Raw genomic sequence first — 17,136 nt, 5'->3', positions numbered from 1 at the left:
TCAAATGGGTTAATGAGTTTAAATCAATACAGTCGTGCTTCCCAATTCTGTAAGTGAAATTACCATGTAATTGTAATGGATTTACACTGTAATTGTACGTGAGCCCTGTTTGCATGGCACACCATGCTACAGCCTTATCTTCTTTATCTCAATACCAGCTACTAAAGAACCTTCTTCACTTCATGCTAGTGATCATCCCAGAATATTCTGTGCTCCCCACTCCCTTCCATCCACATCTTCAGGAAACAGTGCTAAATGCCAGCCAGATAGAATTGTTTCTGATAAACCATAATGTTCTTTCTTAAACTTTCTTTTTCAGGAATAAATTCTCCTACTCATGTGATTTTTGTGTACTTGTCTCAAAAAAGGTTGTCTAGTATTGTCAGCCAAGTCACTCTATGCAAAAACTTTTCATTATCTGAGTTGTTCTTACTTCATTTTATTTGACCTTCTTCTGAGTATGTTTCAGACTTGTTATTTTAAAAGACAATTAAATAATTATTTTTAACGAAAATAATTTATGTTAAAACAATTATGTTGGCCAGAAGACTGTTGATGAAATTTGATTAGTGCTCCTGTCTGCTGCATAAATAGAGCCACAGTCCTGAATGATCAGTCAGAAGGCTTAGCTTTTACCTTTAAAGTTCCAAGTTTGTGTGAATAAAACCCTGTTAATGCTTTACAAAATAGTTTTTGCCAAAGTCTTATTTTTAATTTGCCAGCACAGAGATTATCAGTGTCAACTTTTCCTAACCTTTTCCCCCAAACTTAGTCAGCATTGAAACTCATATTTAAGAAAATGTCATAAAGTTGGCATTGGTTCTTATTAGATTAAAGGAATTTATTTGAAACATGCACTAAAAATCTTGCAATATAGCAAAGAACAATAACTTTACTGGAAGTACATTTATATACATTGGAACATTTTAGTTTGCCCAAACAAATATGTATCTCAAAGTAGGGCTTTGTTAGCAGTTTTAGTTTTGACTTTGGTTTCCTTGATATTGAGATCTTCAGGATTTAGCTGCCTTTTGTTTGAAACTTAGGAATGTGTATTATTTTTATTCTGTGGATTTATACTTCTTTGTTCTAAACTATACTTTTCCCAACTGCACTCTCAGCATCTCCTACCGTACTGCCTTAAGGAAAAAGCTTCATTCTTCCTCTTCTGTGCCAAATTTCTTAAAATTTCTGGCTCCTGTAGATGAAAATAACACCTCTGACTTTAGGAGCACAACAAGGTAGGGTTCTCTCTTAAAGCCTGGAGGTAAAACTGTATTTTCAAAGACTTCTTTGTCTGAAATATTTCAAATGCTTCTTGCACTTGCAAAACCTGATTTGTGCAAATGTTTACCTGCATGTATTCTGCATGTAACTGCTGTCAAAAGAATTAAGCTATCCCAGACAACTCTGCCATTAGGATTACAGATTTTAGTAATTTTTTGTGTTGCAATGGTCATGCAACTTCCATCTATGTATTTCTGTGATTATTCCTGACATGGAAGAGTTTTCACTTAAGAGAATATATGGTTCATCCTAAGCAATGTCAGTGTCCTCATGTTGGAAGGAGAGGATGATCTGTAAAATGCTCCTTCCTAGATGCTATCTGGATTTCATTTATCCCTTTCAGCTTCTACAAAGACTCATGTAAAATTTAGCTAATAGCTGAAATAAAGCAATGAGTAGTTTAGAGTTCTAACAGATGTGAGTTATTAGTGGGATTTTTAATAGGAAAACAGCATTGTTCCTCACTATTTTGTTTTATATTCTGAATAAAAACCTCTGTTTGGCATGTACATCAAAGGAGTACTATCCAAGGTTCTTGGATTTTGTTCCCAAGTTTGTTGCATATTTCAGAGGTGGACTTGCTAACAGAAAGATTTAAAGTTTTTCTCCCAGTCTGTGTTGGGACAGGATATATTGCATATCCAGTGCACAGAACGTTGGAAGTTCAGTTGGTGTTTATAAAGCTCCTTGATGAGTACGGATAAAAGGCATCAGCAAGCCTTTGTGTCTCCTATGAATAATTGCTAAGTTTTGTGGATGGCAATGTAAATAGTGTGATGGTAAAGCTACATTATTGTGTATGTATCTTTAATACATCTGATTAATATACTGCTGCAAAGAAAACTGAAAATTAATTAGAACTGGAAAGAGTAGACTGTAAAGAGCTGCCAGTTCCTGTTTGTGAGCCTCAGTGCTGTTTGCAGCCATGCGTAAGCCTCTGCCACAAAGCAAATTTCACCTTCCGAGCACTGCGAGCTTGGCCCGGCATGTGCACAGCACGCTGCGCTCCCAAGGCAGTGCCCACGTGTTCCCGAGGGCTGTGTGGCTTTCCTGGCACACCCAGGTGACCTCCCCACAAACCGTTCTGTGTTCTGCCCTTTCAGCGACTACGAGTCCAAGCACGGCCAGCCGGCCCTGGATGCCGACAGCCCCGTGAGGACTCGAAGGCATTCGTGGAGGCAGCAGATATTCCTGCGAGTGGCCACCCCTCAGAAAGCCTGTGATTCTCCCAGCAGATACGATGGTAAAGCCTGGGTTTGTTTGCTTCTGTGAGTTTATATGTGTATGTAGTGTGTGAGGTGTGAATCATTGTGTCCACCAAGGGGGATCTGTTTGCCTGGTGTTCTGATTGTACTGTCACTGCAGTTTGCCACCTGCTTTTTTGGTAATACTCAGCTCGTTAGCTGTTGAGTTTTTACATTTCAGCTTTACATCATGTTAACTAGCCAGAGAAGAAATTATTTTTATGTGTACTATTTTAATGAGTTCTGGGAAAAAATGCATCGCCAAGTATTGTGCGGAAGAAAAGAGGATGCTTCTATTTCATCTTTCTGTGTTGGAGTATAGAACTATTTCATTATCTCATTTGAGTTCTGTAGCGCATGCTTTGTCCTCATGTATGCTGCTCTAGTCTGCGACATTTGCCACTTGAGTCATAGTTATCCACTGTTCCCATAATTATTTTGTGAAATTTTGTGGAGCTGAAGAACCACAGACTAGAAGAAAACCGCTGCACATAACCATGCATGTGCATCATTTTGTGCATTCGTTTTATGTAAGCCAGATAGTACAGGATAGTACAGGACATGCTGGGGCCAAGAATCCTTGAGAAAATCTTCTGACTTACCTCTAAGGCCGTTGTATGAAAAATAAGAAGAAGTGTAAGGAAACAGAAAGGAGCAGTGTCTTATAGTAAATGTAGTAAAAAGTAACCATGTTAGTGTCACTGAGATGTTTTTCTTGCATCTTAAAGTGAGATCTCAATTAACTGCAGTAGGCATGTAACAGAAGTGTTTCTATCATTAATGCACTGCTTGCAACGCAGTTTGAGTGACAGTGAGGTAAGCTGCATATATGGGCACAGATGCCTCTCAAATTTAGTGTACTTCAATGTGAAGTGGTCTCAGGAGTGTGTTGTGCGAACATAGATGTGAAATGCTCTGTTGTACATAAAGGCATGTTATATGAAGAGCTGTTATTGAAATTTCTATTTTTACAAGTGTGATGTCTTTCTTTGTGACTGGAAATAGTCTGACTTGTTTTTGAAAGCCAGGTAACCTTCCCATATTAAATAGGAAAACAAAATCCACATAGATTGCCTACCCAAGCATTTCCTCTGAGACATAATAGCTGCAAGATACAATTTTAACAACCTACAGCTGGGTAAGCAGAATAGTTTGGGAAACAAGTGCGGCCAAAATGGAAAACAGGATGTGCTATTAATAGGAGCAGAAATTTAAAATATTTGGCTTTCTTTCTTCATTAATTTTCTTTTTTCTTTCACTGTACATAGTTTATGAACAGAAGAAAACTCAGAGTCAGGAGATTTTTTTAATTATTTAAAGCAAATACAGGGTTTTTCTATTTGGACTTCTATGCATCTCCTGCATTTCTGGCAGTGAAGGATGCTCACTTGTTATCCAGTCTCTGTAGCCTTAAAGAGAGCTGCTGTACAGCTGGTCTTACACTGGACTCACCACCACAGTTAACTAAGAAACCCCTCTAGTTCCAAAATAAATGTAACTACCTGTCATTCATCGTCTTGTTTTTCTTTCATATTGTCTTTTTTTAAGTCTTTCTCAGTCTTTTTAGACCGATTTTCTTTAATTTGTACAAACAGCTGATGTATCACCAAAAGATCAATTTCAGCCAAATTGGACAGAGGGCAAAGAAGGTTTTAAAGATAACATGCTTTGTCATGTTCTGCAAAAGTAAGCATGAAGGGAGGGAAATAAGGGAACATGTGTGATTTATGAGTTCCCCTTCATAGACGCAGACTCCACTGACCACTTTCTCCCTTGAGCTGCCATGGTCAACACCCTGCTACAGAGTAATCTGCTGGAGGGGAGTAAGGCAAGAAGCTGGGAAGGGGTGTGTTTAAAAGCTACTAAGTCCCTCAGCCAAGAGACCCAGACCTCTGTGACTCAGAGATGAAACTCACAGTTTTTCAAGCTTAACCTAGGCTGCTTTACTAAACTTTGTGTTAAAGGTAAAATCCACCAGGGTGCCTGAACTGTGCATTGCTTTGACCACATGTGGGCAGGCATTGTCAACAAAATGAAACTGCTCTGTGGCTGTAATTCCTCTGGGTTGTAATGAGTAAATTGCACATAAGAATGTGTAAGTTGTCACAAGAACTAGAGACAGCTTTAAGCTTTATATTCACAGAAAAACCTAGGCTCTGACACTTGTGGTTTTGTTTGTATAGGCAGGTGGTGAGCTGAGTCTCAAAGTGCATCATGTTCATTGCTGTTCTCTGTGTGGTTAACACAGCAGGATATGAAGGTGTATTTACTAAAAGTTAAAAAAAAAAAGAAACCCCAGACAACTAGTACATAGCTTTTGCTGAAATTTTGATCTTACATTTCGGGGTACTGAACTTGATAAAAGTCTGATATTTCCTGAATTTCCACTTGTAGCTTGAACAGCTTAAACAGCACTTAGTCCCACTGTCTTGCACTTCTGATTACTTTAATTCTTTAGGAAGTGCTCATAAATAGTTTGAGCTAAAACTTCATTTTCTGTAGCTCAGGTGGGACAAAATGGTTGCTGGCTGTGCTTTGGGGGTTGCATCATGAATTACCAGGCAGAGAGCACAGTTTGTTTTGCAGACACCATTATTTAAAAGGAAGGATTTAGTATACATGAAGGAGGGTGTTCTGTCCTAAGTCAGTAGAAGAAAACTACTGCAGATATGCTAGAAAGCCTTTTTTTTCTTGCCGTTTGAGATTCCTGCCTAGCCTGATGATTGGACTAAAGTAGCCATGCTCAGCAAGGCAAGCACTCTGAGATAACACAAAGCCTTGTAGAGAAACCATTACTTTTGGTTGTTGTGGGAGCAAAGCCCCACATACACACCCTTTTCCAGCCACTTCCTGCTTGTTGGTGTTGCCACTTTCCCCTTCCCCTAGTATTTTTCCCTGCTTCTGTACATAACTTTACAATTAAGCACATCAGAGAACTATTACACAATTTGCTGCCTGACAGGAGAGCCAGGTGATCCCTGGTGAGCCTGAAGATGAGGCTGATGTCCAGTTTGAAGACGTAGAAAGGATTTTCTACATGGGTGAAATGATCTGTAGGACTTCTAACACTTTACAGCTGGTAGCTGGAGGATGCAGTGCTGATTGATGCTAGTTCCCCTGTAGCAAGCTGCAGTTCAGATTCTCCAGCCTCAGCTCCTGCTGTTAGTGGCTTCTCCTGAGCTGCTGGGATCCTTCGAGTGGTGTGCAGCACCAGGGGGCAGCGTTCCTCTCACTGGCACCTTCAGGCACGGTGTCTCATCCTCGGAATTCTGTTTTTGTTTTTTATGTGTGGGAGTGTAATGAGTATTGAATCCTGCAAAGTCAAGAGATGGAAAAAGGGAAGCAGAGTCTTCTTACAAAGTGGATCACACTTTGATCTGTTTCAATACTACATTTATTTTGAAAGAAGGTTTTTATTATTGTTTTTCTGAAGCTCTCTCCCATACTCTCTGTCTTAAACATTCTAAGTAATAAATGTGTTTCCTCAATTATTTGGTATTTACCTTTATATCTCCTCAGCCTGCTTGGAGGCAGATGCTCCTACTTCTGTAGCATCACTCAAGAGCCACATTTTTTGGCTATGGAAGTGGCCTAGGACTCTTTAATTCACTGCTAAAAAGGTGAAGAGAATAACATCTCAGTGATCACTTTAAACCAGATGAAGTACGGACACACTCAAAGGCCCTGATTTTCAGTTGGGTCATTTTCTGGTCCTATTCACAGTATTACACAAGCAGTAGAGCAGGCAGGGCCAGGGGTCTGGAAGGTGAGGGTGGATGCCCTTACTCTCCTCAGGAGCAGGACATCCTTAAATCTGTGTAGACTGATAATGAAACTTCACCTTGCACTGCAGTGCAGCAAGATATTCACTTACATGTATTCAGCATCTACAAATCTCTGTGCAGTGGACAGTTTTAACTACACTTTTCACATATTGACTGTTCAGAATTGGTCATAGTAAGAGAACTGTTTAGCAGATTGTCAGAAGCTCCCAGCACAGTCAAGTCAGTTGCTGGATTTAAGGGGGATGTGATTAGTTTTTGAAGGAAATGGTGGGAAACTACTTGTGCTTGTTGCAGCTTTCTTGGTGAAGGAGGAGTGTTAGAAGTAGACAACAAGACTTTTGTAACAGTTATGTCAGCTTTAGGTTGGAGAATGGGTGATTTGTTTTAATGTGGGCAATATGTAATGAAGTTACCTGTTGAATAGTGAAAGAAGTTGAAATCCAGAGCAATGAGATTCTTGTATCTCTTAGCAGTACTCAGCAAATAAATTCAGATAAAAAATGAACTACATTTTATTTTAGACCTTGAGATGCAGAAAAAAAATGGTACAGAAAACACAAGTATCTCTGTACAGGAAAATGAACTTGATTCATTAATTAAAATTAATTTGGTTTCAGCCTCTGTCAGATAGAAGTGTCAAACTGTTAAATCCTATGTGCTGAAGAAAAGTTTGTATTTGAAGAACTGTTATTCTTTAAATTGTTATTCTAAAAGCTGTAGTTAACACCTACCTATCTTTTATGTGCTTTGTGGTGTGGGCTATATCTCTTCATTATTTAAGCAAAATTTTTTTTTAATAATTTTGTAGTAGCACTGCAAATACTATAAGCTGTTGCTTTAGCATTCTGTGCTTAAGAGTATTTATGGGGTGTAAACTATTTGTAATGTGTTTGCCAATACTGTTTTAGCAGCACAGTTGTTATTAATTAAAAGCAGTTGGTCATAATTGATTACTCAGTTCTGCTCCTTTCAGAGCAAATATGTGCTCAATCTTGATTTGCAGCATAGAAGTTTGGCTATGGCCAGTAAGTACACAATTAACGTTTGATGTCTTCTGTGCCCACTGAAATATCAGGGCATTCCTTTCTCAGGGATTGATAATATTAGCAAATGAGATTAATTTGTAAGTAGTGAGTAGTTTTTTAAAAGTCTTGGCTTTAAAACAAAAGCAAAGTCCAAAGCATCCTTCAGAGCTGATTTTAATCAACAGTGTTGAAATGCACAGTTTTTCAATAATTCCTCATTCAGCCATTGCTTTAAGTTGTATGTCAGATTAGAAGAACTTGTTGCTTCTTGTAATTCTGTATCTGAAGCTTTCTGATTACAGAAGGCTCCTGGTCATTTTACCACATCTGATTATGAAGTTAAATATTCCTGGCAGCTGTGTAAAATAATAGGACTATTATATCTTCGGTTATAGAAGGTTGCATTTCTCTTTATTTCTGTACCATGTGTGAAAGGTGTTGTACTACCTGAATGGAAAATCTGAAGAGAACTAAGGATGTTGTTGATGTCTTTTCTTTTGGCAATTGAATCTTAAATGATTATGAAATTCTCTTGTTTGTTTGCCAAGCTGAATTTTGTAAAGTTTGAAATGCAACAAAGAAAAATAACATAATGTAGTAAATAAAAGGCTTAATGGATTCTTCTGTCCAGATTCTTACCATATCTTCTCTGACTTTTTAACCCCAGAGAGTGGATGTGACTGGTAAACACTGCATGTAGAAAGCCATGTGTAAACAATTCTGTAGTGAGGTTGATGATAATGCATTATTATTGAGCCTCCTCCCTATCAGCCCTTCCTTTCTACTTGAAGTGTTGGAGTTTCTAGTCAAAGATGATCTTGTTGTCTTGGTTTTGACAGTTGAGCTTGGTTAGACTAAGTGATCCTGAAAGAATGTTTTTTAAATTTAGACTTTTAGGTTGGTTTGTCACTTAAACCTTGTTTAATACTAAGGTGGATTGATTAGGAAAATATTTGATAAACTAATTTTTTCTTAGTGATTTACAAATGAAATATCCCTGTTCATATAATTTCTGATCAGATATTTTCTGTTTTAATTACTACTGAGGTCATTCACCATCTTTCCATGTACAGAATTTCTTTAATGTGGGCCCTGGTAGAAATATATCATGATACTTCCTTCTTAATCTTTTGTACTTTGTTTTTGTGTTGTCTTTCCATTTGAGAGTTTTGTGTCATGCATTTGTTGATCCTTTTGGAGTGTAGGGATACTCTTCACCTTAGGGTTGAAGCATTGCCATGTGAAGCCAAGAGCTGAGTATAAATGAATAGATGAGCTGTACAAATTCCATCGCGGTCCATTGTGCCTACTGGCCTTCTCCTTTGTTAGGTGTTATAAGTAGTGAAAGCGTAAGAGGAATGCTTTTGAAGTATGTATGGATGTGCTAGAATATTTGAGCAACATTTCCATCTGGTTCGTGAGAAGTGTCATCTGAAATTCAGTACCTTGAAGAAGTTCTCACAAGCCTAGGAAAGATGGTGGTTTTCCCAGTGAAGTGCAGTTTCTCAAGGAATCCTTGGGTTTGACCCACAGACTTGTAAAATTCCATTGTGCAGAAGAATAGCTCTGAAGTGTAGTCCAAATATGAACCTCAAATGGAAAATTACCATTAAATTACCATTGATCAAATATACTAATAGTTATTGAGTCACCTTGCCAAATCCTGAACCTTAGAGAACAAAAGTGCTATAGGCTTGTAGGAGTCGCATGTATGGAGGTAGAATGTTATGTGGAAGCAAAGGAAGCAATATATTTAAAAGGAGTTAGGGTCAGGTCAAATGTGGAATAGGAGTCAACAAAAGCTGACTAAGTTGGCAGATGAACAGGGAAGCAGTCTTTCAGTGTGTGCTGAAGCCTTCAGATCCTGCTCAAGTGCACCTACTAATCTCATAAAAGTTCTGAAGGGTACACATTGCTTGGATGTTAACACATGGCAGTTTGGTTCAGTGGAATGTGAGTTCCCAGTTAGATGCAGTTGAGTTGCTCTACTGTTTACCTTTGCTTTCTCTGCTATTCTCCAGATTCCCAGTGTGTAACAATGCAATACTCAGGCCCTTGTCACGGTATTTCTGCTCTTGTCTGTTCTGCATCTGGAAGCTGGGTGATATGTCTCTCTATCACCTTGTATGTTCATGGGCATGGGTTAGTGCTGATTTACAAATGTCTGAGTTTTTTATTTTGCTTTGAGGGATTACCTTCCTGTTCCACCTTCCTCCCTCCTTTACTAGCCAAACAGCTGATGCAACTCTGCAGACTTCTGACAGGCCATCTGAGCAGTTAAACAGGTTCATTTTGCTTTCTGTAAATCTTGCCAGCATGCAGACAGGAAGGAAGGCAGCTTTTGAATGTCTTGCACTTTATCAGAGTAGACTTTAGACTTTTTGTTAAATGTCCACAAGTGATAAGAAGCAAAAGAAAAAATAGAAAAGGAGCTGCTTTTTGGAAGGCAAAATCAATCCTAGGACTCTTCACAGAAGCATTAGAGGTAGGGTAGATAATCATAATTGTTCAGCTTATAGAATTTTGTAACCTTTTGGTTTTCTTTTATAGCCTTAAGTATTATTTCTTTTAATAAATACTGATTTTATGAGATTAGTCAGCAACAGATGGGAAATTTCCAGCCTAAATGGAAGCAGGACTGTGGTCTTCAGTAATTAATGCTTTGCAGCAGTTCAGGTGTTGCCACAGTTTGACCACTGGAGAACGACAAGTGAGTAATGTCTCGGATAAACTTGTGAATTTGGTACTTGAAGACCAATCCCTGAAATTTGTCCTGAGGAAGTGGGATGTGTACTTTAAAGACAGGAAGATTCTAGATGTTGAATGTGTTCATTCTTGCTTTAGGAATGCAACGTGTTTAATCAGTTTCCTTGCATGTGTTTTGCCAGCCTGGGTTTTTTGGGTTTAGGGCTTTTTTTAGCAAGTAGGTACCCATAAACTGTATCTGGACATAGTCTATTGTTTTCTAACATGTTAGTGCATGTATGCAAACATAAAATCAGGATACACATCTGACGCTGAGATACATAAATCACTGGGAGGATGTGCAGAAGAGACTTGCTTCCCCCAGGATGTGCCTGTGTTCCATATAGGATGCTTTGAGAATGGAATGTGAATGTAAAATGTGAATAGACCACACTGTACAGTAGATAAGGGGTTTTCTATCTAGATCACTTTTACTTTTTTGCATTGGTTTATGGTGAGAACTTCTGTTCATTCCTCTTTCTTATGGTCATTATTGTATGCAGCCTTAGCGGAAATTAACAACTTCCTTTGAAGATTGTCTTTTTATTTCTTTATTATTTTATTCCAAAAAAAGAAAGTGAATTCTACCAGCATTATCGTTAAGAGCATTGCCCTTTAAATATTTCTTAATATGCACTAAGGAAAATTGAGATCAAAGCTACTATATTTAGAAATTCTACACAGTATAGCATATGCATCAAAACCTACGATTGCATCAAAACCAGCAATCAAATAAAAATAATTTTCCTTTCATGGTCAATACAAGTTGAAAGTTATCGAGTGTGTGTATCTTCTCTGTGTGCTGACATTTGCCTGTAGCTCTTTCATCATTGCAGATCTTAGCCCACTGAAGTCTTTCCATTTACCTGTAAAGAAAAAAAAGATTAATGTTTCCCTATTTCTTTTAATGAATATAGTAGTCTTTTCATTGTATTGATACTTTTCATAACCAGCTGTATTTCTGAGTGCACCTGTCAGTTTTCCTATTTTCTTTGCAGAAATGGTGATTGCCATTAAAGTGTCAAATATTTGACCTTTGCTTAATTCTCATTCCCATGGTGTTCATTGTCCTTTGAAATGCTGTAGACACCATAGGTGTGGGTATCCACGTCTATAGCCAGAGTGCAAGGTTGTAAAGGTTTAAATTGTTTTGCTAGCTGAAAATGTTGCACTCTTTTTTGTATGTGTATTTTAGCCCTAGACTTTGTGGTGGCAAGCAAATAAATGGTGTATAAGGAAATGGGTGGTATTTGGAGCCACTCTAGTTCTCTCTGACTCTTTGAGAGGAGAAGATTGAGTGGCAAGACTTAGAAAAGCAGAAGTGAACAGCTGTGAACATTTCCATTCTTCGTCATTTGAGCTCAGTTGTGTGAGTGCCTCGAACAAACAAGGAAAGAATAGCTGTATATGAGCTGCATGAGTCAAAGCAGAGTGACAGTCTGGGCAGAAATTACAGCGGGGAAAACCTTCCTATATTGTTAGTTTTGAAGAGATGAAATGATGTGTGTGTTTAATTCAAAATCTTTACCACCATGCTCGGCAATGATAAAGATGTGGAGCACTGAGCTGCCATCAGAACAATTGCTTCAGGAATGCTTCTTCTACAGGACCTGTTTGAAATAGCACACACAGATGTGTGTCCTTGGCTGGTGAATCTGTGAATGGATTTTGTTGCACTAACTTTAAAGCACTGTCTTGCATGTATAGCTCTGGGAGCCGTTTCATAGCCATTCTGGTTGGGTGAAGAAGTGCTGTTGCTATGGCCTTCTGTTTGAGATTTGGTAGGAAGAGATTGGTTGTTTTGACCATTCATTTTAAAGTTGTTGAGTTGCGTAATTTTTCTTCTAGATACAGGTTGTGTCAAAGACTACTGAGCCTCCAGAGAAGCTGTATAAAACTATAAAATTAAGTGATACTACAGCAGGTATTAAGAAAACAAAGTATAACAGCCTGTGCTTCTTACATTGATTACTTATGTAAAACAATGTTATATACCCTTTTTTTCTAAAAATAAATTATTTTTCAATTTGCCTGAGATTTATTTAATGTTCACTTTCTTTTGTAACGTTTTCAGTCTTAGAATTGCTTTGCATGCTTGACAAAATGATAAAATTTTTGACAAAATTTTGTGGTAGGCCATCTGAAGCCAAAAGAAAAAATGAAGAAAGTTATGATATGGTTAAAAATGAGAAGTAAAAACAAGCATGTCTTAAGTGCCTGTCTCTCTTTCCACCTATTTACTTTAAGAGCTGGTAATCATCCCATTGTATGGCCTTAGGTGGTGGTGTGTTTGTGCAGCTAAGGGCGTGTGTTTTCTTTGTTAAACATGCTTTAGAGATTATTCTTCAAATTATGTGGGTGTTGTATTTGATTTTATCTGCTATTTGAGTCATGCCACGTTTCAGCTGTAGGTTATGTTTTTGTAATTTCTCAAACTTGCCTTTTCTGTTCAGTTCTCTGGGGTAAAGTTGTAATTAGCAAGATGTGCTCTTGGTCTGTGGTACAATGTTTTTACCAGGTTATAGAAAATAATATTCTAGGCTTTAGTCTGTATGATTCTTATTCTGAAGCAGCTTTTAAGTCTCTTTGAAACTGTCATTTGAGAAACCTTGCTTGGTATTGCTACCTCTTACCTATCTATCTATCTAGATATAGATGGATACATGAGATAGTGTGTATATATATAGATGTGTGTATCTATACATGTGCAAACTGTTCTTTCTTTCACATGTTTGTGACATCCAATTAGTTGACAGCAGCTTCTCTTTTTCAAAGATTACTGTGAATTGGGAGATCTCCCACCCAGATCCCCATTGGAGCCAGTGTGTGAAGATGGCCCCTTTGGGCCAGTGAAAGAAGAAAGGAAACGGACACCCCATGAGCTTCGAGAGCTGTGGAAGAAAGCCATTATTCAGCAGATACTGCTCCTCAGAATGGAGAAAGAAAACCAGAAGTTACAAGGTTGGTGAAGTTCTTGAGTACTATACCCTACTGCAATACAAACTCACCTTTCAGTTTTCTCTGTGGCCTTGGTAGTGGACTGCACCAAGCCTTAATGAAACATTCTAGGAACCCACAGGTAAATCAGATTAGCAATATCTCCCTCAGCACTCATTAGTGTAGGTGACAATGTATGATAATTTTTTTATTACTTCACCTTATTATTTGTTTACTTGATCTGAAAGACCCTGTCTTTACCATGGCTGGTGTCTAGAAGCTCTCACAAGGAATTCAGCATGATCAGTATCATGAACTCAGTTCTTTTCTACATTCACATCCACAGGTCCTTGTCTAAGTATTGGTCATTGCAACGTTGTGTTTAGCCAGTCTTGAGGCTCAAAGGAAGTTCTTAAAGAGGTTCATGTGGACGTGAAACTATGGGTTCCTGCAGTAGCACCCGCATTGTGCAAGCAAGGTTTCTGCAGGGTGGTAATGACTTAGATCAGTCCAAAGGGACTTGAGAAACTTTAATTTTTAGTTGTTCTTAGCCACAATTTTTCTGTGAATGACTTGGCTGCAACAAATCCATTTTGGTGGCAATTTTTACACATGAAGAACAGGTGTATGCAGAATCACAAGTGATTGCCTTGGAGAGCTCTCCTTTGAAGATATGAATGATGAGGACAGAAATTTTTATCGTGGTGATTTTAGGTGTTCAGGAAGGGAGTAGGCACCTAAACCCTCAAAAGGGGAGGTACCTGGCATGAAAATGGCAATATTTCTTTTTCTTGTCTCTACTCGAGGAAGGATTGACTTCCAAGAAGTGTGTAGAGAGAGGGCCCAGCTGTATGAAAAGTTCAGTACACCAAACATGAAATCCTTTAAACTCAGGCTAAGACACATGACTGGAAAGACAGAGCACCTCTTGGATATTGGATATGGCCTGCCAAAGCACTTGGCCCACTTGTAGGCTGTTTGCTCCCTGCAGTGTAGCTCTCCTATTTCAGCCCTGTCTGAAGAACACCTGACACCCGCGTTTCCTAAGAACCCCACAGGTGACAAGCATGTTCCCAGCAATGTACTAGCTAATCCAGTAAAATAAAATATCACGGTGGATACCAGATATACAGTGTCCTTGGCCAGAGGCTGAGGCCATCTGGAGAAGAGGTGCTAAGAGAAATTATTTATACAAACTCTTCAAGCTTAGAACAGTGCTGTTGTAAATGAGCTTCTGTAACTTTATTATGGCATTTGGAATTAAATTTTCTCTGGTTTGTGTATTTATGCTCCTGATTTTTTTTACATTTCTCAAATGTATTCAAATATTCAAATCTTCTCTGAACCCACAGCCTGCAGTCAGATTTTTGGCAAGTGCTGGTCATTAATATCCATACACATTTTAGCAAGTTTAACCAAATGCTCCAATTTTGTCTGCCCAGAAGAAAAAATTGCAAAACCATCACACATACGTTAAGCTGAGCATGTCTAAAAAGCTAGTTAGTGAATGAATGAGGTGGGTGTTGGCAGAACTGAAGGCCCAGCTGTGCTGTATGCCCTGTGGGGTGAGGAAGTTGTCCTAGGTAGCTGCTGCATGAAGAGCTCAGATGGTGAGACAATACTTGAAAACAACAGATGACTGTGCTGCAGTGAGCACAGCATCTTTACTACTAGTGCATATGTGTGGTAGTGGGAATTGGGTAGTGTCAGTATCTAAATAAGCTTGTTGCTAAAGGCGTATTCTCACCTCAGTCCTCACAAGTCACATTTTTGCACATAGCATGAGAAGACTGAATAAAGCAGAAAAGCCTGAAAAGTTGCCAAGCACCAAAAAACATTAGTTTGCAGAAGATGAAACATTGAAAGATTTCGCCAAGTTTGTTTTCCTGTAACCTGAAATTTAAATGCCCCTTTTTAAGTTATGTTCATACAATAACATCTGTGTTTTAAGGTTTTTAATATTCTGATTTATAAATGTGTTGGTTTTGACCTGACAAAAACATGAAGAACTTGACAAATAGTTTAGATAGACTGAATTACTTTCAGCATGAACACACAGCTGTAATAAAACTATGAGTGGATGTATTTCATGTATCTGTAGTTAATTACTGAATTAAAAATTAAATATTCTGAGGTCCAAATCTTGCAAACACTTAGATAACCTCACAACTCACTTGAATAACCTCACTGAATAAAGTCATTCACATGTGAAAGCAACTACAAGATGAGGAGGTACACTTTCCAGATATAAACAGTTCTTTTCTTTTTAATTTTTCAAAATCTAGATGCTTGTGTAATCAGTGGGAGTACAGGACAAGATAACCCTTTGTGACTCTTAGAATTCAATAATATAAAAAACTTGAATTGCAGATACAGATCTCAGAACAAGTTGAGTTTAGTGTCTTGATAGTGTCATTATGGAATGTTAATGTCAGGCAATCTTTAACTGTTTATTAAATTTGTATAAAGGAGTTGAAAATAAAAATAATGGAGAGTTAAATTATTCAAAGATAATATAATAACATTTTAACATAGATTATCTCAAGACTGAAATGGAGAGGAGTGATTCTATGAGTTCATACTGTGAAATCCTCAAAAGTAGCAGCAGACTTATGATATATGGCAGAATATCCTCAAAATAAGAGTATCTTGTTACCATTACAGTAATGCATCATCACAACAAAGAAGTACTGTAAACACATCAGGGCAAATTAATAAAAAAACCTGGTCATTTCTTGATATACTATTTCATAAACATCATTTCAAATCATGTTATTTGTAAGATAATTACCTTTTAATTTTTAATACTATAGAGCCTTTCCAGACTTTTATGTGTTTTGAACTTTTGCTCTGCTTCATTTTTTGCAAGTAGAGAGCTGCTCTTGTCCTGGAACTAGGTGAATTGAGTACTCAGCCACGTTTCAGCCTAGTTAAAAATTTGAAAGCTATTTTGTTAATTTCTCTATAAATTCCCCACAGTTTGTCTCTCCTTAGTGCTGTCTTTGTAGCTGCATCTTGGTTTCCTTATAGCATTTTCTTTCATCATTTCATCCTTTTAGGAATAGACAACTGACATATATATCTCATAAGAACTGCACCTCTTTTTCTCCTCTTCTATTTTTTCAGTCTTATTACCTTCACAGATCTATCCACTGTCACAAAACATGCTTAATTATTTAGTTTACATGTTTAACATTAATAAATCCTGTTTTCCAGGACATTATAGTACTAAAATGCCCCCACAGAAAAAAAACTTATAAGCTATACCAAGACACCCTTTTAAATTCTCACTCTGCTTCTAAACTTTGGAATTACACTCAGTGACAGAATCATTTTCATTTCTGCCATGATTTTTTGATGCTTTCCCAACTATTGTTTTTACTTATTATTATTACAGGGCTGTATGCATAACAAATAGATTACTAAATTGGGTTTGTGTTTTCATCTGCTGAAAGTCTTCTGCACTGAAGAGCTGGGAAAATGAAAATTCTTGTTATGAAAATCATACGTTTGTTTCATTAGTCATCATGTCTCATGTTTCTTCATATTTAGGAGTTGATTAGGAATAGGGAATTCAATTTAACTGGCCAAACACAATTAATATCTTTAGAAAACCAAACAAACCCATCCAACCCCAGAATCATGAAATTTTAGACACGAAATATTTCAGGTGAATAGCATGAGAAAGTTGTAAGTTAAATTAATCCATTTTTAAAATAGTAAACAATATTAACTGCTACATTCATTATATCACTTTTTAGCATCTGAAAACAATTTGCAGAACAGACGCCTGAAACTTGACTATGAGGAAATCACACCATGCTTAAAAGATGTAACTTTGATTTGGGAAAAAATGTTGAGTACACCTGGAAGATCAAAGATTAAATTTGATGTGGAAAAAATACACTCTGCTGTTGGACAAGGTAAACAGTTTGTTTTTTGAATTGTTGAAATGCATGTAAATTGTGTCTGAAAAGGAATAGTGTGGCCACTTAACCACTCCTAATAACCATGTTCTCTCTAGTGCTGTTCCTCAGGCTGCTGACAAAACAGGTAACAGCTTTTGGTACCATCATGGTTATGCAAATGCAAGTACCAGTCCCTTTCAGTGGT

General features: G+C 37.6%; 1 protein-coding gene across 2 annotated transcripts in view; it reads left to right on the top strand.

The window, feature by feature from the left end:
- The window catches only part of TBC1D1 (TBC1 domain family member 1), a 100,935-nt gene that overhangs the window by 64,391 nt on the left and 19,408 nt on the right, over nt 1-17,136 (top strand). For both annotated transcript variants that reach the window (XM_041403089.1, XM_041403088.1), the window contains 4 exons: nt 1,122-1,241; nt 2,391-2,530; nt 12,862-13,047; nt 16,785-16,946. In XM_041403089.1, the coding sequence (XP_041259023.1) occupies nt 1,122-1,241; nt 2,391-2,530; nt 12,862-13,047; nt 16,785-16,946 (608 nt within the window). The remainder of the gene's footprint in view (nt 1-1,121; nt 1,242-2,390; nt 2,531-12,861; nt 13,048-16,784; nt 16,947-17,136) is intronic.

Source organism: Onychostruthus taczanowskii, unplaced genomic scaffold (assembly GCF_017590055.1).
Source record: "Onychostruthus taczanowskii isolate IOZ18803 unplaced genomic scaffold, ASM1759005v1 scaffold2, whole genome shotgun sequence".
NCBI classification, from domain to species: domain Eukaryota; kingdom Metazoa; phylum Chordata; class Aves; order Passeriformes; family Passeridae; genus Onychostruthus; species Onychostruthus taczanowskii.
This window is presented reverse-complemented; position numbering and strand designations above follow the sequence as displayed.